The sequence below is a fragment of the Lepus europaeus genome, chromosome 14 (genome assembly GCF_033115175.1).
Source record: "Lepus europaeus isolate LE1 chromosome 14, mLepTim1.pri, whole genome shotgun sequence".
Lineage (NCBI taxonomy): Eukaryota > Metazoa > Chordata > Mammalia > Lagomorpha > Leporidae > Lepus > Lepus europaeus.
The window spans coordinates 17,084,491-17,107,008 of record NC_084840.1 but is presented as its reverse complement, the minus strand read 5'-3'; the positions used below and the strand labels follow the sequence as shown (position 1 = coordinate 17,107,008).

The following is a 22,518-nucleotide window of genomic DNA, read 5'->3' as shown; positions in this document are numbered from 1 at the left end:
TGGTTCTGGGAAGATTGGTTCTCCATTCCCCAATGCTTTACAGGCAGGGGCTGGCGCGGTACAGGCTGTGTCACCTGACCCAGAGTCCTCAGGGTCACTCTCGGCGACTCCCCCGGTGCACCGATGGGCTCTGCTTTAGCTTTGAGTGTCCTGTGCTATTGGTTCTTTCAAGCCCACCCGCCTGGTCCTGGAGTTGGCGCCCCTGTGGGCAGGGAGGAGACGCCTCCATGGGCCCCAATGGCCCTAGTGAAAGATGTCACCCCCTAGAGGGCAGGGAGGGAGGGAGGGAGCGGGGGAGGGCTTCTCCACGGCCAGGGCTCTGGGCCGGAAGCGCCTGGAGGGTGTGCCGGCCGTGGGGTTTTCTGACCCAGCCCTGCCTGGGTTTCTGCTGATGCTATGCTTGGACAGAGGCTGGGACTGGCAGGGCCGGTTCCCACAGCCTGACTCACCGGCTCCCTCAGCGCCTGCTCCTGCCTGGGCTCCGGGTGGCAGAGGAGGCTGGGCGGGGCGGGTGTGGGAACCAGGCGTCGCTGCCACACCGTGGGCTCCCAGCCCTGGCCAGGGAGCTGGGCAGGAGGAGGCCAAGGCTTGGGGTTTGCCGAGATCCTGGGGACCCTGATGGGTTGGGGAGGAGCGCCGGTGCCCTGAGGGTCACCAGGGGTCAGCGCAGAGCTTCAGAGAAGCCGGCGAGGGCAAGGCTGGAATCTCTGTCTATTAAGAGTCACTCTGGTGGTTGCCTCCTGCCACAGCCGCCCAGACAGAAGTACCGGGGTGCACCTGTGTCCTGAACGGGCGCCCCTGCCCTGGGGAGTCCCGTTCCCAAATCCCAACCTCTCCATGCCCAGAGTCCCAGCTCCTTATTTACGGCTCCTCCGGCGGGCTGCAGGCACGGCTGGGGGTCCCTGTGGTCCAGAGACCTCCCCTCGGGTTCCTAAGGAACAGGGGAGCTCAGAGATCTCAGGGGACCCCAGGTCTGAGAGGAGCCAGTCCTGCTGTGTGAGCCACTCCTCAGTCCACAGTCCCTGGCCCTGTGCAGAGCTCGGGTTCCTAAGAGGGACGGTGGCAATCTGAGATGTGTCCAGATCTGGGTGACCGAGACTGGGAGAGGCACCCGAACCACACCCCCGAGCAACAGGTGAGGATGTTGAGAATCTTTGTCCTGGACGTGAGAACACTCAGAGACCCGAAACGGCTTCGTGAGAGCCAGGAAGTTTGTACAGGGCACCCCCATGAGTAGAGACAAGGGCCGGCGACCAGTTGTTCCCACGGGACCTGGAAGTTGGGGCGGGACCAGGGAGGTGACTGACAGTGTTGAGCTTTCTTCTCCCAGAGGGGCTCCAGGCACCACTTGGTGGCCCCAGAAGGCTGTCTGTGGACCTTCGCCTGGGGCAGGGGGTGAGATTCTAGAATCTACACTGGAGTTGAGTTCAGTTCCCTGCACGCTGTGTGCTGGACACTGCACTGGTGCTGAGAAAGGACACGGAGATGAGTGAGTCCCACAGAGGGGCTCAGACACGCACACAGGCCTGGGCACGCCGGGGGCCTCCGCAGGGCGCAAGCACGCAGATCCCACGGAGGGAACGGCATGTGAGTCGGCACTTAGAGGATCACCGGGGCTTGACAGGCAGAGCCAGTGGGATTAGACGGGCACCTCATGTCTGGGGAGATGCCTGCTGTGGGCGGGGCCCGGGCGGGGGACGAGAAGGAGCAGGAGATGGTGAGGGCAGACCGGGAGCCGCCTGGGAGAGCCTGGGGTGACCGCCTGGGAGAGCCTGGGGTGATGGCCGAAGAATTCCAGCTGCAGAACGCTGGGAACTGGCAGGCAGATGTAGGAGACCATGGGCATACTTTGGGAAGAGCCGTCTGGTGGTGGCACCCCCTCGTGGCCGGGGAAGCAGCTGGGAGGCCCTGGCAATGGCAGGGGCCAGGCGTGAGGGTGGTCGCGGCTCTGAGAGGGGTGACCTTTGAGAGCGGCCAGAACTTGGTGCTGAGTGAGTGGTGTCTGAGGCTGGAGTCTGGGGCTTGGCTGATGGACAGGAGGGCTGGCGACTGTGTTAATCTTTGTCTTTTGTTTCTCAAAAGTAAACAAACCAAAACACAGGAGTCTCAGGCTGCCTTTGAACTCTGTGGATCCGGGAACAAAGAAGGGAGGGTGGGGAAGCTGGGAGGAAGCCCCGAGGGACAGCCGTGGAGTCTGGGCTGGCTGTGTGAGTGACCCCTCTCTCCGAGCCTCAGTTTCCCCTGAATGAACAGCAGGGGGCAGACCCAGTGTCCCGGATCTCTGGCAATGGCCCAGACCCCGTGACTTCTGCCTTCTCTCTCGCACCTGCGTCTTTCACTCCATCCCGACCTCTCCAGGCCGGCTGGTGTGTTGAGGATGCCATGGTGGCCCTGCACCAGCCCCCTGCAGACCCCGGGCTGCCTTGCCAGCAAGTGGCATGCCCACCTGCTGGGGGCTTTGGTCCACAGGGCTGGAGCCTACTAGAACCCCAGAGGTGACATGTGGCACCTTTCTCTGTCCACTCTCACACGCTTGCCTGACCTTGGGTTGTGTTCATTACTTGGAGATCACCCTGCCCACTGCTCCACTGCTGTCCTCTGTGTGGCCACCACAGGTGGACCCCAAGATCCTCCTCTCACTTCCCTGGTGATTCTCGCTACATCTGCCATCCCCTTCTTGCCACTCATTTGGTGATAAGTCTCGATGTCAGTGCCCGTGAGCTTGTTGCTTCCAATGTCGGGCTTCCTGGCTCTGTCCTGCAGCCCAAGTGCCCACTCCCTCCAGGGCTAGCCGACCCCGTCATGAGCCGTCACAACTACTCCTTGCTCCCCATTTCAGGCACTCTTCGACTGTTCCTTTCCAACTTGCAGCTCCTCCATTATTCCTTCTCTCACCTCAATTCTGATCATCTCCCTACCCCTCACAGCCTCTCCTTCCTTAACCAGCCAAAGCGCATGGTCCATCTATAACCCTTCATAACCGTAACTCTCTCCAGCCTCAGTTCACCCGCCTGGGGAAAAGCCCTGGGTAAATGTTCCTCTTTTGTTCTAAACTAGCACCTGCATAGTAGCCAACCGTGGCTGGTGGGGACGCGGGCCTATGCTGACCCATGTGCCTTCAAAGTCATGATCACCACTACCCCTCCTCTGGGACTGTAGGTGGACTGTCAGCTACACAGATTGTTAAATAGAACTCAATAGGAAATGTAAAACTGAAAATGTAAAATGAAAGTTCACCTGGTAAAAGGGCCATGAGCACATTTACAGAGACAGAGGAAAGTCAGGGAACCTGGAGATTAATCAACAGACGAACTACTCTGCAGAACACAGAGCAAAGGCAAGCACTCTGTGGTCCGCGGGACGATATCAAAGGGTCCAACACACAAGTAATTGGAGCCCCGAGAAGAGAGAAGGAACAAAACGGGACATAAAAATGATTGACAACACAGTGCCCCAGAGTTCTCCACCACGGTGAAAGACATAGTGTGTAGACCCAAGAAGTTCAGCAAGACACACGCAAAGACCACACCGTGTGCGTTCTAGTCGAAGACAGAGGAAAAAGTCTACAAAGCAGACAAGAGAGCAAGAATGAGAAGCACCACCGGGTTCTTCTTGGGGCCCCTGCAGAGCAAAGACAGCGAAATGGCAGCTTTTAAAGTTTTATATATATATATATGTGAGTTTTATATATATATATATGTGTGTGTGTGTGTGTGAGTTTTATATATATTTATATATATGTGAGTTATATATGTGTGTGTGTGTGTGAGTTTTATATATATTTATATATATATGTGATATATATATATATATATATATATATATATATATATATATATATAACTCAGCAGAGTCACATATCCAGAGACATTGGCCTGGAAGAACGAAGGTGAAGATAAAAACATTTAAGGACAAATGTAAACAAAAGAATTCATTGCTTCTTGACCCCCACACAACAAGTGGCGGAGGAAACTCTCAAGACTGCAGGGAAATGGACCAGGCAGGGCTTTGAGTCTTCAGCAAGAAGAGAAAAGCATCAGAGAGCTAAAGAACCCGGGGCTGGAGAGGGTGAGAATGGGCACCTTCCAGAGGAAGAGCTAGGCTCTGGCATGTCTGTGTCCACCACTGCTGGTGGCCGCTCTCTGTGAGGTCTGCTCCTGTCCCCCGGGGAAACCTCAGGCCCCCAAATGCAGCGTGTGCACCCAAGAGGACGCAGAGCAACACACACGGGCCGTTGTGGGCCACTGGCCCTGGGACCTGGGTGCACCCCCTTTCTGCACGAGGCATAGGCGGTGGGGGTGGCAGTGAGGGTGAGCAGCCATGTGTGGACAGGGCCCCCAGAGACAGAGCTGCCCGGGAAATGCTGATGTGCTTTTTCTACAGCTAATCACCAGTCGTGAGGGGCTTTGATGGACATCTAAGGGGTTTAGAATAGCGCATTGCAGCGTGAGGACTTCCTGTGTGTGTGTGTGGGGTCTCTGCTCCACCAGTGGGGCTTGTGGCATAGCAGATAAAACTTTGGTCTCTTCATGTCCCACTTGCTCCACTTCTGATCCGGCTCCCTGCTGATGGCCTGGGAAAGCAGCAGAAGATGGCCCAAGTGCTTGGGTCCCTGCACCCACGTGGGAGACCCAGATGAAGCTCCTGGCTCCTGGCTTCAGCCTGGCCCAGCATTGGCCATTATGGCCATCTGGGGAGTGAAGCAGCAGATGGAAGATCTCCCTCTCCCTGTCTTTCCCTCTCTGCAATTCTGACTTTCAAAATAAATAAATAAATCTTAAAATTAGAAAAAAAAAATGTTAGCGGAGATGGGTGGTGTAGGTTCTTGTCTTCCCGCAAGGTAGAATTCAGACGAGAGACAGAGAACAGTGGTGAGCAAGGCAGCAAGGTTTAATGGGGTAGGGCATCCGGCTGGGACAGAATCAGAGAGAGAGAGGGTGTCCAGTCACTCAGACTGGGGAAAGCGAGGTCACACGGTTAAACAGCGAGAACACACCTGGCAGCCAGGTGGGCGGCTCCGCGGAGAGCTGAGTGCTGAGTGCCTCTGTGTTCCGACTGGGGCTCATAGGGAAAGGGTCCAGTTCTTCCCGCTGTTTCTCCTTCCTCTCCTCCTCTTTCTATGCATCCTCCTCCTCCAGGACAAAGGGTTTGCAGAGTGTGAATTAGGAAAGATTCCTCCCAAGGTCTCACTATTCGGTGCCATCAGACTGGGAGGCCCACTTGGCACTGGGCAGAGCAGCCTCCCCTAGGCCACCTGCCTTGGAGGAGGGAGGGAAAGTTTCATTGCTCAATGTTATCAGGCCAGGTAACCTATCTGGTGCTGAGCAGAGAGGATTCTCCTGGGGAGCTTTCCTTGGGGGGAGGCCCGAGACCACCTGGAAAGTTACTGGGGTCTGGGCAGGACTCTGAAGAGTAAAATCCTGGGCTGCTTCCACGGTGAGCTTCTGCAGATGTGGGCCCCCCTCATACACATAGGCTGATTTCTAACTTCCTGCCTATCTAAAATTATCTATTTGAAAGGCGGAGAGACAGATGGAGAGAGATCTTCCCTCCATTCGTTACTCTCCAATGCCCCAAATTGGCTGGCACTGGGCCACACCAAAGTCTCAGTCCAGGTCCCCTGTGTGGGTTGCAGGGACCTGAGAACTTCAGCCATTGCCGCTGCTGCCTCCCAGGCCGGAAGATGGATCTGAACGGAGTGGCCAGGACTCGAACCAGGCACCCTCGGTAGAGGCTGCAGGCACCCCAAGGGGTGACTTAGAGCTGCTCCAAAAGTCCACCCCATCTCCATGTTCTAACCCACCAGACCAGCGGACCCTGGACTGCTAACCCACACAGTGGCTTCTGGTATCTGACAGCGCGTGAATCAGAATTTGTTTATTTGTCGGCGTGTCTGCACGGCCGTCTCCTGGTACCCTGAGGTGCCAGGGTTGTGGTTCCCTGCAGACCTGGTTATGCATGGTGTCACCTCCACGGTGGCGCTTTCTTATCCTGTTCCCACGCTTCGAATGCAGCGGGGCTGGTGCACGGGAGGCCTGAGACACAGGCTGGGTTCTGCCCAAACTCACTACATGACCCTGGGCGGCCGCCTTCTCTCTTGGGTGTCTCAGTTCCCCACCTACAAATTGGAGTTTAACACATTAGAAAGAGGTTAAGATCTAACCAGAAAACGAACACCCTAAGGCTTTGACAATGGAAGGGGTTATGATGTCTACTTCTGTCTCCAACCTCACTGTGGGACTGAAGGCACCATGCTCTGTCTCCTTGGGGGGGGATACAGCCCTGGGCCCGGTTCCTTGCAAAAGGAACAGGAGGGGACAGTTTTGAGATTCAGGGACAGAGACCCAGGCAGCCTGGACACAGGGATCTGAAGGCTCCCAGCTGCTCTGGTGCCTCCCAGGGAGGCCTGAACACCTGCTGCTGGACCCAACCCCCACCCCATGAGCCATTGCCTCCAGGGGCCAGAGGGGCCTGCCCGCTGTGGGCCAGGGGCGGCTGTGGGAACACCTCTGTCACTCCTGCACATGACACACACCCACATCCCACACCAAATCCGGTTTCTTTTACCAGTGGTTATAATTTCCCAGCAATCACGCCCTACACGGGAATTCTGGCAAAGTGAGACTGAATCCACAGGTTGCTGGCAGATGTGTGTAACAATGACGGCGAAGTTACACAACAGCTGGACAAACAGCAGGGAGGCCTGGGAACATGCTGGTGCGTTCCCGACGCCAGGCCCAGGAAGGAACGTGCTGCCGGCTGCTTTATGTAAGGTGTTGGGACAGGCCAAATTAACACGTGGTGTTAGACGTCGGGGAGGGGACAGAGGCAGGAAGGGGTGTGAGGAGGGTGCTGGGTGCTGAACACTTGTGGAGTTTGGATTTGACATTTGACCCCACATTGTGGAGCCAATGCGTGTTTTTCATGCACCCCAGGCCTCGTGTGCAAGGGAACCTCAAAAACATTTGTGAAAACAGGGAATTAGGGACCTGCACTGTGGCATAGTGGGTAGAGCTGCCACCTGCAGTGCCGGCATCCCATACAGGCGCCGGTTTGAGACCTGGCTGCTCCACTTCTGATCCAGCTCCCTGCTGTGGCCTGGGAAAACAGCAGCAGATGGCTCAAGTCCTTGGGCCCCTGCACCTGCGTGGGAGACCTGGAGGAAGCTCCTGGCTCCTGCCTTTGGATCAGCGCAGCTCCGGCCTGGCCATTGCGGCCAACTGGGGAGTGAACTAGCAGATGGACAACATCTCTCTCTCTCTCTGCCTCTCCTTCTCTCTCTGTGTAACTCTTGACTTTCAAATAAATAAATAAATCTTTTTTAAAAAAACGGAGAATTAAAGGATACATTTATATTGATGCAAAAAAAGTTGACAGCTATGCATCATGTTTTCATATTGCAACTTCCCCGAACTTTTTGAAGAATCTCTTGTATGCATAGATTTCAATATTTTTAAAATTTTGCACCAAAACTTCTTTTAATTCCATTTCCCCATGAGCTTCCTGTGAAGTCCCCTTACATCTAGTGGCCTGGGTCACCACCTGCCACTTCCTTTCCTGGCGTCTGTAGCAGGGGCCTTGCCAGGCAGCACCTCCCAGGCCAGGAAAACTCCCCTCAGCCCTTCCCGAGACAGCCCACCTGCACACAGGTGCCCCGACTCTTGGTGGCCACAGCCATCGGGTCTGTACCACCCCCGGGAATTCGCCCCGTGTCCTGGGAGGTCCCCTGGGTGTGGCAGGTTATTAATGAGCCTCTTGAGGCTGGGGCCCATGGCATCCTTCCTTTTTGTGGGCCTTCAGCACCTGACACGAATCCACAGACCCGAGCGCCTGGAACTTCACCCTTGAACTTCACCCTCGAAGTTCTCTTCCCTCCAGGTAGCCCAGCTGGATAGGTTTGAGCTTGGGGTGGTTTTGCCTTTACAAACTGCGTGACCGTGGGATCAGCTGTTCCCTCCCTATGCCTTTCTTGTCAAATCATGACAGCACTCCTGATGCCGCAGAGCTGGGGAGGGGGGATTGGGGGGGGGGGGATGGGTTGCCCGGGTGGGTGAGCGCGGAGCAGATTGAAGAATGGTGCTGTCGCTCTGTCCCCAGGGGGCGTTCTCAGTCCTGGCTTGGGTCAGGGCTGAGGAGAGGAGATCCTGGAAGGAAGTGAGTCGTCCTGTCATTGCTCAATAGCATCCCCAAATAATCCACTGCTTGAAAAAATTCAAGACAACGCTAGCAATTTATTGATTTCCTATATTTCCAAAAAGCAAATACATGGTATAACATACAGGGAAGCTGGGCTGGGCTGGCACAGGCTCTCATGCAAACACAAAGCGGCGGGGAGGACAGGCTATGGGGAAGCCCCAAGATTCCTCGCGGCAGCCCAGGCCTTCCTGCCCTGGCCCTCCCCGCGCCCAGCCTTGGCCATCTGAGCCCCTGCCTGCCAGCCAGGTGCAGAGGCGGACTAGCAGAGGGCATCCTCGCCCAAGAGAAGTGTGGGGTCTGTGTCACCTGGAGAAGCTGCTGGTGGCCAATTGCTGGATTTGTCTCAAGCCTGGGAGAGCCCAGGGCCAGGGTGGGAACAGAGTCCGTGTCCCCTCTCATTTGTCGGCAGATCGGACCGTCGTGTACTGGGTGTGGAATGTGGTCGTGCGAGGCCCAGGCTCAGCACCAGAGGACAAGGCTGCACCTGCCAGGTGCCCCACCCCTTCCCAGTCCTCCTGAGTCCGTGAAGCCATCTTCCAGGCTGACTGCTGGAGTGGGAGGTGGCCTGGCCTGGGCCGTAGTGCGGTCGGGAGGAGGCGGCAGAGGCCAAGGAGGATTCAGCAGCAGCCCACGTCCGAGTGCAGAGGGACCCGGGCCTGTGCCACGGGGGGTGGGGCTGGGGCGAGGACTCCCGACACGGGTTTTCTCGGAGGCTCCCCCGGGAGCCCTCCTGCTACTGCGCAGCTGCAAAGCAGACGGGCGGCTGGGGAGCAGGGCAGTGGGGCGGCCCCGGCGGGGACGCACGGCGAGACGCTGCCTTGCCTGGTCTAGTCAAGTGCCCCGGGATGCAGCACTGGGTTCAGGTCAGCCTCGTGCGCTCCCCACACCGGAAGCCGGGGTGGGTAGGATGCCCAGCCCTGGCCTGTTCCCCTGGCCATTCCCTGAACGGCTCTTTGGCTTTCAGCACCACCTGGAAGTTCTCTCCCCCCCTCCCCCCACAGCATCAGGACTCCAAGCCCCCTACCAGCCTCGCCCACGCGGGACCGGCGAGCCCCATCTCACTGGCTCTGGCTCCCAGGGCCGTCCTCACCGCACAGAGCCAGCACGATGGTCCTGGCCTCCCTGGGCCCCGCCCCGCGCCTGCCCCAGGCCTCCTGAGCCTGCTGAGATCTTCCCATGAGATACAGGAGCGAGCCGGCCTCCACCCTGCAAAGCAGCCTCCCGGGGAGGCGGCAAGCCCCAGCCCCAGCCCCTCTCCCCTCCCGCCGGGCACTGGGCAGTGGTGGGCAGCAGGCCTGCAGGACCTTGGACGGCCGTGAGCTGAGCTGCAGGGGCATAGCTTGCTTGGCTCCTGGAGTGGTTACACGTCCAGGCAGCCCTGCGCACACACGTGCACACACCACACATTACACACACGCACACGCGCACACACACACACACACACACACACATATATATATACCACTTCTTAGAGGAAGAGGCATTGACATCAGAAATAAGCCCTTTTAAAACTCAAGAAAAATCCTCCCCGCCCAGCCTCCCCACCCCCCACTGCCTGCCAGGTCCCCCTAGGAAAAAAAGAATCTAAAAATCTTTCCATCATCCACAGTCTTCAGGTCGCTCTGAACTTTTCCAAATACTGCACAGGGTGGACAGAATGACCCATCTGGCAAGGCCTGAGGTCTTCTCCACTGGGTCACGTCCCTGGAAAAGGACAAGTCCTCAGGTTAGCCTTCAGCGCGAGGCCTGCCCGCCGCAGGCAGCCCGGCCACTGCTGCCATCCCTTCTTGCTCCACTGTGCCCTGGCGTGCTCTGGCTCCAGACAGTGTCAGGATCACCTGGCACATGCGCACTGCTCCTCTCGATTCAGAAGCTTGTCTGCTTTGGCCCTGCTGTCCAGTATCCCCTGCCCACCCTGCCCAGCGCTGAGCACCAAGACGTTAAAAATCAGCTGAAAGGGGCTGGCACTGTGGCGTAGTGGGTAAAGCTGCCACCTGCAGTGCCGACACCCCATATGGATGCCCGTTCAAGTCCCGGAAGCTCCACTTCGCATCCAGCTCCCTGCTGATGTGCCTGGGAAAGCAGGGGAAGATGGCCCAAGTCCTTGGACCCCTGCACCCATGTGGGAGACCCAGAGGAAGCTCCTGGATCCTGGCATCAGCCTGGCCTAGCCCTGACCATTGTGGCCATTTGGGGAATGAACCAGCTGTCTCTGTAACTCTGCCTTTCAAATAAATAAAATACATCCTTAAAAAATTGGTGTAGGCACTCTTCTCCCACAAACCCGTCTCATCTGCTGAAGCCCGGTGCCTAGACAGGGACTGTGCTCCTGTTCAGTCTTTGGCTGTACCAAGGTTACAGCCCTCTCTGCCCACCAGGAGCCTCCCTGGGGGCTGGGGACTGCTAGTGGACAGTCTGGGAGGCCACGTCCCCCTCTCCAGGTACTGCAGAGGGCTCCGTGCCAGGACTGCCTCGGGGGGCCCTCGCTGGCTTTGATGATGTCTTGTGTAGCACCTGCTGTGGTGCTCAGCGCCCTGCATCGGAAGCACTCTGGGGTGCCGGGGTCGTGGCACTGCAGGCGAAGCTGCTGCCTGCAACCACGCCAGCATCCCACATGAGCCCCACTTCGAGTCCCGGCTGCTCCGCTTCTGATCCAGCTCCCTGCTAATGTGCCTGGGAAGATGGCCCGAGTACTTTGGCCCTTGTACCCAGGTGGAAGACTCAGATGGAGTTCCAGGCTCCTGGCTTAGCCCAGCCCTGGCCATTGCAGTCATTTGGGGAGTGAACCGGTGATGGAAGATTCTCTCTCTCTTTCTGCCTTTCAAATAAATAAATAAATAAATCTTAAAAAGAAACACTTCAGATGCTTTGTTGCAAAACACATCTGCCTGGACCTCATGCCAGGGCTACTGAGTCAGAGGGCTGGGGTGGGGCCAGGGTGTGCAGTTTAGCAAGCATCACAGGTGATTCCAATGAATGCTACAGTTTGCAAGCCTTGGTCATGCAGTGGTTCTGAATCATCACTTGGAAATCAGCTTGCCTGCACCAGGCACACGCAGACTGCAGAGTGGGTTATAAAAAGGACAAAGAGGAGGGCTGTGGATGACCAAGCTCAGAATGACACATTGAGTAACCCTAGTTATTCGTATTGTGCAATCACTGTGAACAGGCACCACCTGGATTGTGCAGTGCACAACCTACACCACAGCACCCAGCCATGTTGCCCAGACCCCCTGGCTCCTCTGATGCTCCCAGGATGTTGTATATCCCAGTGTCCCATGGTGAGACGGCCGGTGCTCCCGGCCAGCTGCCAACACAGTTCTTATGTCAGCTAGAGCAAGGCGGTCCGCCAAGCCCACGGGTGCTTCTGTGTCCCGGGCCTGGCCCCTCTCGTGGAGCCTGGCTGAGGCCACCACAGTGGTCTTGGAGGCGCCCCTTGCCCCGGGGGTGGTCGGTTCTCACCTGCCAGCTGAACTTGCGCGCAGCCTCCTCTTCCTAGAACCTGGAGGTGAAGTTCCGGAGGCTGCTGGCCCCGGCCAGGGTCCCCAGCGTGTTCCTGTCGAAGCCGTGCTGCAAGGGGACAGACGTCACCGTGTGACACCTCCTGGAGCCGAGCCGCGGGGTGGGGGGGCGCTGCGGGCTCGGAAACCCCACTCCCAGCGCTTCCCCGGGCTCGGGGGCTAAAGCTGGCCTCCCTCACTAAACGTGCAGCCAAACAGAATGCCGCTACAGCCTCAAGTTCCCCAACGTGTGTGGACTTCCCCTGCGGCTTGCGGTTCCGGCTGCTGGACACCTTGAAGCCGGGCGCGGGAACACAGCCTCCGCTCAGGGCTCTGCCAACAGATCCACAGCCAGCATCGCCCCAGGGGAGCTGGGGGGCTCCCCTCTGACACGTGACGAGACACGGAGGACGTGCCTGGAGCTCCTCCAACCCAGGAGCAGGCGTGGCGTTGGCAGAGCGAAGCTGCTGTCCATTCACTATCTGTGCCCCGGCCTCTGGCCCCGTCCGAGCGCCTGCTGCGGATCGAGTCTTGTTCCTGTTATACAGCAGGTGCTCAATGCGTGCTGTGGTGTGAATGAGGACCGAGCAGCTGTAGGCCTGGGCGGCCTTCAGAACAGGGCCCTGGTCCAGGCTGAGCCCGAGAGCCAGGTCAGCTGCGGCCGCACGAGGGGAGCCGTGGTTCACGGCCGGGCCCGACCATGCTCGGGCTTGTGTTATGAAACCTTGTTTTTTCAAGGCTGGCTGGCTGGCTCCTGTTGGCTTTGGCTGAATTTGGTGGGAAGAAGCCAGCAGTGAAAAGGCCTGGATGCCAGCCTGCCTCAGTGAATGGAGACGGATGCCTTGGACTCTGGCTCCCCGTTCAGCACGATGGACACAAGCCACACGGCCTGCCTCACCTGTGCTCGGAACAACCCGGTTCAGGACGGGTAGGAGGGTGCTCAGAATAACAGCTGCTCCGGCCGGGAATCCGCCAGTGCTGCTGCCCGGCTCCGCACCGCCTGGGGGTGCTGGGTCCCACAGGCCCTGCACCAGGTGTGAGTGTCTGCATGTGGTCTCTGAATTTGGGGGCGCGAGCTCTCCCCCGTTCTCCTTGCCTGTCTCCTCCTGCCCCGATTGTGGCGTTGTTGGCAACGAGCGCTGGGCAGTCAGATGGCCATGGCCACGGCCATCGCATCCTCTGGGCCATCCTGGACCATAGCAGTGTCCTGGGCCTCCCTCAGGACTGTCGGGCCTTCTGCCCCAGGGTGGCCACCCAGGCCCCAGACCCCCTTCTGCCCATCCTCCTCCCCCTCCAGCCTCCCCTTCTCCTCTCACAACACGCACGCTCGGGTCCCGTTTGTCTTTGTGTGCCCACCTTCTGTCTCCCTTCTTGCCCAGGTGGGCTGAGATGGGCAGCCTCCATCCTGTGCCCCCCGCTGCTTTGTCCACTGTTCCGGGCTCCCCGGGGACCCCTGGCCTCGCCAGCACCGGCTCCAGGGCCTTTCCTGGTCCCCCTCCTCCTTGTCCTCTGGGCAGCACCGGGAGCTGCTGCCTGCCCTTCTCAGAGCCTCTCTTCCTGCAAGGTCTCCCCCCTACCCTGCCCATGCACCTTGCACAGGGCGTCCTGCCTCCCTGGCCCTTCTGCCTCCTGGGGCCCCCTTCACGCCTTTGCCCTTGACCCTCAAGATTTTCTATAGGGATGTGCCTCCTAACAATGCATCCCATGCCACATCCCACCTGGACTCCTGCCCAAGTCCCCCGCTCGCCCTCTCCAAATCGAGACCCTCTTCCCCCCGGCCTCTCCCCGCCAGATCTGTTTCTGGCTGTAACGTGTCCCGGGCTAGAAGTCTGCACACGGCCAGTGTTTCCATTCTGCTTCTCCGGCCTCCTGTCCTTTGCCCCCGTCCCCTCTGCTGCCTGCATCTCCGCCCAAGATGTCTTACAGAGCAACACCGATGGAGGCCTCTGTGCCCAACGAGGCTGGGAGGCGCTGAGGACAGAGGAGGGGCGAGAGGCACCCACGGCTGCTGCAGGAGCCCCCAGGGCTCCGCACACTCTGCCTTGTTCCCTGGGGGAGGAATTCGTCTTGCTAGAATTGCTTTCAACATGAGACCCTCTACCCGGACCCCTGCATGGCAACCCCGTGCCAAAGGCACAGCACAAAGCCTGTGGTGTAAAACTGAACAGGTTGCTATCCAGCCGCCCGGAGCTTCCCAGCCCTGGCACACACCAGGCCCCAAAGCATGGGGCCTTTTGTCCTGTCTACTTTGCTATTTGCTGCTACAGGACCCCACCCCGGGCCTCCCACTCATTTCCTGGGTGTCCTGTGCCCTCTACATGCTCGGCACCCCTCCTATGTCCCGAGTCCAGGGACTTGGGCCGCACGTTGGTGGGATTCATGGTCTGCTTCTCGGACTCTGCCAGGGACAAAACACCAGGGGGGCCAACCCGCCTCTCCCTTCCTGGTCCACTTGGGTATCACCCGCGCGACTGGTTCATCTCATGACTTTATGATGGCGAGAAAGCAATCCATGTTTCCTGGAAACTGGACTGTGCATCTGATCTTTTCCGGGCCCAGCCGTGTGCCGTGCAGTCCTCTCTGGCCACGGTGAGCAGAGGCAGCCGTGGCTTGAAGGCAGCCCTATGGTCAGTTGGAGCAGCCGGCACCTGCTGTGTGCTGTGTGGCTAGGCTGTGATGCATGGCGAGCTCCAAGCTTAGCTGCATTTCCAAGGGACGTGGGTTGGGGGTGGGGGCAGATTGTGGCGCATGCGCATGGGGAGATGGGGGGGGGGAGGCGCACTATCAGAAGGGGCTGGGCCGAGGTGGGCAGTTGCGATGCAAGCGCACGGGGAGCACAGAGGGAGATGCCCCGTCAGAAGTGGCCAGGCCAGGGTTGCTCACCTGTCTGAGGACGCCCTGCAGCTCCTTGTTGGACCACATGTCAGACAGGAGGAGCCGGGCAGCTTCCGCAGCCTTGGGCGAGGTGCTGGGCAGGCGGGAAGCACATTTGCAGGGGTGAGATTCTGGGAAGCCTGCGAAGGGACGCCCCTCCCCCCTCAGGGGTGCAAACCGGCACAGTGGGCACAGCCCCAGGCCCTGCCCACCTAGAGGCACTCCAGGACTCTCCTGGGGCCAGGAAGGCGGGGGGGGGGGGGGTCCTGACGCTTTTCTCCTGGGAGGAGAGAGCTCACGGGGAAGCAAAAAGTCCCCCGGCTAAGAAGAGGGCTGCCTCTGTGCCCTCTGCAGCCTCCTCTCCGCTCGAGCCTCCCCAGGCCCGGCCCGCCTCCAGAGGCGGGGCTGGGCAGGGCCCTGCGCACCTGCCGCGGCACAGGTTGACCAGGTTGTGCAGCACGTTGCCGTTCAGGTGCTGCTTGGCCATCTGCGGCTGCGAGGCCATCAGATTCCTCACGGTGTAGCAGGCCGACGACAGGATGTCTTCGGAGTTGCTGGTGTTGCCGGTGTGGCTGGTGAGGAGTCTGGTCACTTCTGGGAACACTTGGTTCCCTGGGAGAAGGAGGAGGGAGAGGGGCCACAGGTCAGGATGGCCCTCTGGGGCCCCAGGCGAGGCTCCCCCGACCCAGGGCTTGGAGACCCAGCTGGGCCCAGGGCAGACCTGCTTCCTGCCCCTGCCCTGCCCAGCTCGCGCCCCTGCCTCGGGCAGGCAGCCCCTCCTGCAGTGCGGGCGTGGTTGGCCGGCTCTGGGAGGCGAGCACTGTCGGGTGGCCTTACCCATGGCCCTGTGCAGCGCGGGGTGGCGGGACATGTTGCTCAGCAGAGAGGCCCCCGACCGCACCACATCCGAGTTGCCAGACTGCAGCAGGCGGGCGATTTGGGGCAGGCCCTTCTCCTTTAGCCCGATCAACTGGCTCATGCCGCTGGACATCTACGAGAAAAGGAGGCGGGGAGGCGCTAGCCGGCGACTTCCCAGCAAGCACCACGGCAGGCAGCAAGGCAGGGCTGTGGTGGACAGAGAAGGCAGGACCTCTCCTCTCTCAGGTCGGAGGCCTGGCGGACACAGAAATGTGCCCACATGCGGGCAACTGTAGGGCAGCCAGGCGCACCTGTGCCTCCCCCTCCCTGAGTCTGCTCTGGGCTGGCCTGGGGGGCTCCTGGAGACCCCAGCCATAGGAAATCCCTCCTCGGTTGCCCTTGCCCTCTGCTCCGCAAACCCCTTTTGTCCTAAGTGAGGCTGAAGAACACCCGGCCGCTCCTCGCTCGTTGCCTGCACACAGACCCCGGATCTACAGGTCCGCCTCTGCACCTGTGTGTGCCCACACCTTAATTCTCTACCTCGGGCAGTTCAACACGTGGGAGACCCTCCCTGCCACAAATACCTCCCAGGCAGAGCCTAGGGGCCGGTGCGGGGCCAGGAGTGACAAGGCCAAGGGGACAGAATCCCCTGGGCCCAACGGGGACGACCCTCACCATCCCCCAGGGCCCGGCCCACAGCCCAGGCTGCATGGCTGCAGAGTGAAGCTCTGTGCCCATGTGCGTCGGACAGAACCAGACAGGGGGCAGAAGCCAGACTTGAGGCCGGCGAGCTGGGGGGCTATGGAAGGGGGGCCCCCACTCACCAGGCCCTTGCTGGCCGTCAGGTTCTGCAGGGCACCGGCACAGGCCTCCAGGGTGGCGTCTTTCTTGCTCTTGCCCATGAGGTTCAGGTAGGTGCGGATGGCATCCGAGTGGTAGAGCCAGCTGCTGCCCTTGGGGTTGCTCTCTTCCTCGGGGAGGGGGATGTCGTAGTTGTTGTTCTGAAGACAGAGAGACTGTGGGTGGGCAGCCTGGCCCTGGCACAGCCCCAGCGTTCTGCCCCCTGCCCCCACCCTCACAGTCCCAACCTAGTAACACGGACTGGGGCAGGGCTGGCCCGGGCTCCGACAGGCCCAGGAACAGGGATCCTAATGTGCTCCAGGGGTTTACGGCTCCAGCACGGGCCTTGCCCGGCGCTGGGTGATGGTGGTGGCGGTGGTGGCCTGGCAGGCCGGCCGGCACACAACACTCACCATCATCTTGTCGCTCTTGTTGCTGAAGCAGCCAGTGGAGGACTTCTCGGTGTAGGCGTTGCGTGCGTTGTACTCCAGCTGGCGGTAGCGCGTGGGCACCTCCGCGTCCAGGCGGTAGGAGAGGTTGTGCAGGATGCACATGCAATTCTCCACTGACTGCGGGGGGAGAGCAGAAGATGCGCTGAGCCCCCGCCCAGCCCCCGCCCAGCCCCTGCCGGGCTCCGGGGCCGCCACCTCCCTGGAAGAGTTAAGAGAGCTGCAGGGGCCTTGGCTGCAGCCACACCCCCAGCCTGGAAGGGTCTCCCAGGCACGCGTCTGGGCCCTGGCTTTGAGTCCCGGCTCTGTCATTTCCTGGCCGCTTGAACTTGAGTTCCACTTCCTGTTTCCCAGGCTGTCAAAGGGGACTAAAGTCGCCTACCTTACCGGGCTTCTGGGAAGACGGGGCCTAGGGAGCACCTGCCACGGGGCCAGCCCAGAGGGGGATGCAACAGACAGAGGCCCCGTTTCCATTGCTGTGGATGTAGCACCCACAGGCGAACTGGGGACGGAAGACTCCACTTCTGCCTTCCTGCAGGAGCAGCCCCCAGGCCCGCAGGTTCCAAGTTCATCTCTGCCCTTCCTGCCCCCACTCGCCGTGGCCAGTTGTCAGCCTCCAGCCTCAAAGGGGGCTGTGTGCACAGCACGGGGAGTCCTGGGGCCTGTGCTCGGGGTCCTCCCCGTGGCGTCTGGCCCGTACTGGGGAGCAGACCGCGCTGTTTCCCACACCACGGAGCTGTGCGGTGGGAGCGTCGGCCTTCCGCTACACCCCCGCCACGAGCTTCACTTCCGGCCCTCCCACACTGTGTGTCCCAGAGTGCAGGGAGGTGGCTCCGCAGCCGGCTTTTCTAGCAGGCTGGGGGGGCATAGCTCACCTTGTCGTCACAGCGGCTGGCAGCCACGCAGTTCTGCACGTAGGCCATCAGGGAGTCGATGAGCCCCACATAGTTGCGCATGGCCTGACGCCCCGCGTCCGCCGAGCTCAGGTTCCTGGGGGGTGGGGAGGGAAGGGAGGAAGGTGTGAGAGGATGCAAGGGAGGCTGGAGTCGCGTCTGGAGAGTGGGGAGAAGACAGAGTGTGGGGGCGGGGGACACGCCGGTGGGCACAGGGAACGGGTGGAGGTGGCAGGTTGTGGTGGGAGGAGGAAGAGGAAAGGAGTGAAGAGGGAGGGAGAATGGGAGAAAAGGAAGGCAGGAAGCAGCCTTTGGCCAGTGTGGCACACGTGTCCCCAGGCCTACGACGCCTGTGATGGCTGCACTGCAGCCGGCAGTGCGAGGCCCACCAGGAGCTGGCGCTCCTCCCTGGCTGCTCCCTCTGTGTGGGGCGCAGGAGCAGCTGGAGAACGGAGCTGCAGGCTCTGCCGGGCACCTGATGGATGCACGCCCCGTGCACAGCCCGAGGTGTGTCCCAGCAGCAAGCTGAGCCCGGGCAGTCTGGGCCCACGAGCCTGCAAGCCCGTAAGCTCCTCATCACGCGTGTCCTGGCCTTTCATCTCCCTGGCCTCTCTGCTCCCTGCAGGCTGCTGCGGGAGGCCGCCAAGAGGAGGTGCAAGTCCAGGCAACACACGCCAGCTGCAGCCCCCACGGCGGGACCGCAGGATTTGGGGACGACAAACCCCATTAGAGCGAGTGGGACCCGAAAGGGGATCTCGCTCCATGGCTCCTCGCTCGGCACCAGCACCCACCCCACCCCCCAGCTCGGAGAACAACCCGCAGCGACTTTGCCACACCCTGGTGTGGAACTCAGGAAACCGAGGGCAAGGCAATGCCATCTTCATGCCAATGAACGTGGCAAACGGCTTTAACAGCGCAACCGGGAAGTGACTCACTAGCTGTCAATCAGCGCACTTTTGTCTAAAAGAAAGCTCTTCAAGATGGCACAAGAAATGCAGTTTTCGGGGGGGGGGGCTGGGAGGGGCAGCCTCCCAGTCTGAACCAGTCTGGCCCTGCAGAGCCAGGCGTTTGGATGTCTTAGAGTTCTAGTTCATGCCTGCTGCGTTCCCCACAGTGGGCGTCAGGGGCCGGAGGGAACTCGGCAATGCCTGGGGTCCCCTTGTCCTGGCGCCAGGCCCTGCAGCCAGTGCCAGGCTGCACGTGATGTCCTCCGCCCTGTCTCCATGTTGGCAGACACGGGCTGCCTGCAAAGGGCCTGCAGCCGGGGCACAAAGAACCCACGCACTCTCCCCTCTGACCTCAGGCAGCCTGTGGCGTTGAAGAAGACCTCGGGGTCCACCACGTCCCGGGACACATTGCTGTTGCCGTCGCACCAACCGGAGAAGGGGATGATGACACGGTCGGCCAGGACGGGCAGGGCGTCGGCCACTAGCTCCTCCTTCAGCTCGTCAGTGGACGACAGGTTCCAGAGCAGCCCTGGGGGTCGGAAACGGTTGGCCCAACACAGGCCAGGCTGAGGAAAAGCCAGGGACTGCACTACACTGCCTGTCTGGGCTCTTCCCGGCGGGCCTGGTCTATCAAACTCATTGTGTCCACTTGTTCCATGAGCACTTTGCTTAACGTGCCAACCAGACTGAGGGCCGTGGCAGAGTTCTCCACCCAGGTGAAAATTGCGCACATGGAAAGTGATCAAACAGGAGCTGATGGATGGGTGCGTTCTAATAGAAGTGTCAGCGCCTGGAATGTTCCAGCGCTCTCTTCCCCTGAAGGTGATTCCAGAACACGGATCTGCTATGACTCTGTGCCTGCCTCATCCTCCTGGTCCAACTTTGAGGTCTTTGCGGTGACTTCTCTGGCTCTGTCCCCACCTCCAGTGCTGAGCATATATCCCTAGCACGGGGTTAAGGCTTAAGACCTGCTAACCCCTGCCCTCCATCCGCCTGCCTCTCTCCCCAACAGATCCCAGGGCTTGCTGACGACAGATTCTCCCCCTCACCCTCCAACCCCAAAAGACCCAGCTTCCCTGTGGGTGGGCACACCATTCAGGGTCACCATCTGGACACCACACCAGTGTCACCAGGGCCCCGGGACATCAGCCCCAGGCCAGATCTGCACAGCTGTGTCTCGGATCTCGCACCCCGGCTGAGGGGCCTAGCCTCCTGCGATGCCCCTGCGCTCCGTGCTGGGATGCCTTACCGGTCAGCTGCTTTTGGATCTCGGTGCTCCCTGTCCGCCTCAGGAGGCTGACGGCCTCGCGGATCCCGCCCTGCCTGCGGGTCTCCAGCTTGTTGGTGGTGCTCCTGAACACCAGGTTGCGCAGGGCGCCCGCGGCCGCCTGCTGGACATTCTGGTTGGGGCTGCGCAGGAGGTCCACCAGCTTGCAGATGCCGCCCAACTGGTAGACCTGGTGGAAGAGGGGCCACGTAGCCCAGTCAACAGAGGCGAGGCTGATCTGGTCAGGGTCTACTCACACAGGGGCCAAAGAGGACTTTAGTCCAGAAACACCCGGGTCAACTGAAAGGAATAAGCAGCATGAGGTCACAGGAACTGAGCTAGACCTGGAGCTGGAGACCTGGATTCAGATCCCAGCCCTCGTACCCTGGCTGCAGACCATCCGCAAGTCACTCATTTTCCCTGAGCCCTGTGTGGCAGGGAAGATGAGAGGGAACGTGGACATAAACACACTTCAGAATCCAAGCAGGGGACTGGCATTGCAGTGTAGGGGTGAAGCATCGGTTTCAGTCCCGGCTGCTCACCTTGCAGCCCAGCTCCCTGCTCATGCACCTGGAAAGGCAGCAGGAGATGGCACAGGTGCTTGGGGCCCTGCACCTGTGTGGGAAACCTGCGTGGAGTTGGCTTGGCTTCAGCCTGGCCCAGGTCTGGCCATTGTAGCCATTTGAGGAGTGGACTAGAGGATGGAAGATTCTCTCTCTCCCCCCCCCCTTTTTTTTTTTGACAGGCAGAGTGGACAGTGAGAGAGAGAGAGACAGAGAGAAAGGTCTTCCTTTTGCTGTTGGTTCACCCTCCAATGGCCGCTGCGGCTGGCGTGCTGCGGCCAGTGCGCTGCATTGCTCCAAAGCCAGGAGCCAGTTGCTTATCCTGGTCTCCCATGGGGTGCAGGGCCCAAGCACTTGGGCCATCCTCCACTGCACTCCCTGGCCACAGCAGAGAGCTGGCCTGGAAGTGGGGCAACCGGGACAGAATCCAGCGCCCCGACTGGGACTAGAACCCGGTGTGCCGGCGCCGCAAGGCGGAGGATTAGCCTGTTGAGCCATGGTGCCGGCCATCTCTCTCTCTCTTTTTCTCCCTCTCTGTCACTCTGTCTTTCAAATCAATAAAATAATTCTTAAAAAAGAAAAGAGAAAGAAAATTCCAAGCTGAGCACCGCCATAAGGGAGATACACCCACAGAAACCCAGGCTCCTGTGGTACACAGTTGGATGCAAACTAACCCTGGCCCCTGGGGAGCCCACTGATGGCACCACCTCCCTGAGTCTGCAGGCGTCCTCCCTGGGAGGTGCCCACAAGCTGTTTGCCTCCATGAGATGGTGACCGGGACGGAGCTGATGCGTGGGGCACAGCCGTGCTCTTTGGCGGAATCTGAGAAAGCGGATTTCTGATGTGCCCATCGAGTGACAAGACCAACGTGGGAAATGCACCTGCTCAAGTCCTCTCACCCAGAGGCCTTTGCTCTGCACAAGGCTAAGGTGCCCAGTTTCAAGCTTGGGCAATGCCAACTCCTTGCCCCTGGCTCCGGGGCAGGGTGGGAAGAAATCACCTGTGAATCCCACCTTCCCCACCTCTGTCTCTGAATGTAGGGCCAGGCTGGCACACCCAGGCCCTGCCAGGCTCCCCGAGGAGGAAGGGGCACAGCTAGTTACCTGCTGCTTGGCGGATTCGTCCTGGAAGCAGGTGTGCTGGATGTAGTAGGCCCCGATGGCCTGGTACTTCTCGTCCTGGGAGCTCAGGTACTGCACAGCCTTGGGGATGGTCAGCCCACTGCACTCAATGTCCTCACTGCAGATCCTGCCAGGAACAGGCGGGGCGGAGGGCAGAGGGGACACAAGTGAGCAGTTATAGGGTGCGTGGGTGCCCTGGGGAGGGGCCCCAGAATTTCTCCTTGCACACCCAGCCTCATGTGCCCACTGTGAGCTAGAACAAGGCAGCTGCAGCTCCAGGCCCACTTGGAGAGCACCTGTGAGACAGCTCCTCTGGGGAGGAAGGGCTCACCCCCTGGATGCCCCCCATGTGTAACACAGGCTGTGGCGAGGCCCTGGTCATGGGCCAGTAACCCAGCAGGTGGCACTGCCCTGTGGGAAACTGCCCCATTCCCTGAGGGATGTGCCCACCCACACTGCCATCTCTCGTGGCATTGGGCAAGTGGAAGACAATGGCTTGAGCCCATCCATTCCTCCCCCCCTGCCCAAGTCCAGCTGGCTCTTCTTGCACAAACATTCTCCCCTCTACTCCTTCCCGTCCTCATGGTCACCACTTTCCTATTGATCATGGTCGCTGTCAGGGTGACCAAGGGACCCCTGCAACTGGCTCTCTTCTCCAAGCTCCCCTTGACCAGGCAGCTGATCCCCAAACCCTGTCCACTGCACTGTTTGTTCTCCAGCTCAGAAACCAGCAGCTTCTGCATACTGCAAGGCCAAGTTCAATCTGCTTAGGCTGATATCCACGGGTGTGAAACACAGAAAATGGTTGACAGCCACCAAGCAGAAATGTTGTGTTTTAACCCCGGGGTCTGGCTCCACTGGGGTCTTGCACGTTCCCCAACCCCAGCCATGTCGCTCCCCGACAGCACCCTGGCTGGGTCTCAGGCTCACTTGACTGTGGCCTCAGGTCCTGCTGGAGTCCCACACCCATAGAGCTTCCCGGGGAAGGGAAACCCTGGCCTGGTGTGGGG

General features: G+C 60.0%; 1 protein-coding gene across 1 annotated transcript in view; it reads right to left on the bottom strand.

Moving 5' to 3' along the window:
* Positions 1-9,756: 9,756 nt before the first annotated feature.
* The window catches only part of PKP1 (plakophilin 1), a 39,094-nt gene continuing 26,332 nt past the window's right edge, over positions 9,757-22,518 (bottom strand). Inside the window, exons 4-14 of the mRNA XM_062211576.1 lie at positions 21,491-21,635; positions 19,807-20,014; positions 18,909-19,086; positions 17,593-17,707; positions 16,682-16,837; positions 16,253-16,429; positions 15,408-15,561; positions 14,996-15,182; positions 14,580-14,664; positions 11,659-11,766; positions 9,757-9,900 (exon numbers count right to left, since the gene is read on the bottom strand). Of these exons, the coding sequence (XP_062067560.1) occupies positions 11,692-11,766; positions 14,580-14,664; positions 14,996-15,182; positions 15,408-15,561; positions 16,253-16,429; positions 16,682-16,837; positions 17,593-17,707; positions 18,909-19,086; positions 19,807-20,014; positions 21,491-21,635 (1,480 nt within the window). The 3' untranslated portion in view covers positions 9,757-9,900; positions 11,659-11,691. The remainder of the gene's footprint in view (positions 9,901-11,658; positions 11,767-14,579; positions 14,665-14,995; positions 15,183-15,407; positions 15,562-16,252; positions 16,430-16,681; positions 16,838-17,592; positions 17,708-18,908; positions 19,087-19,806; positions 20,015-21,490; positions 21,636-22,518) is intronic.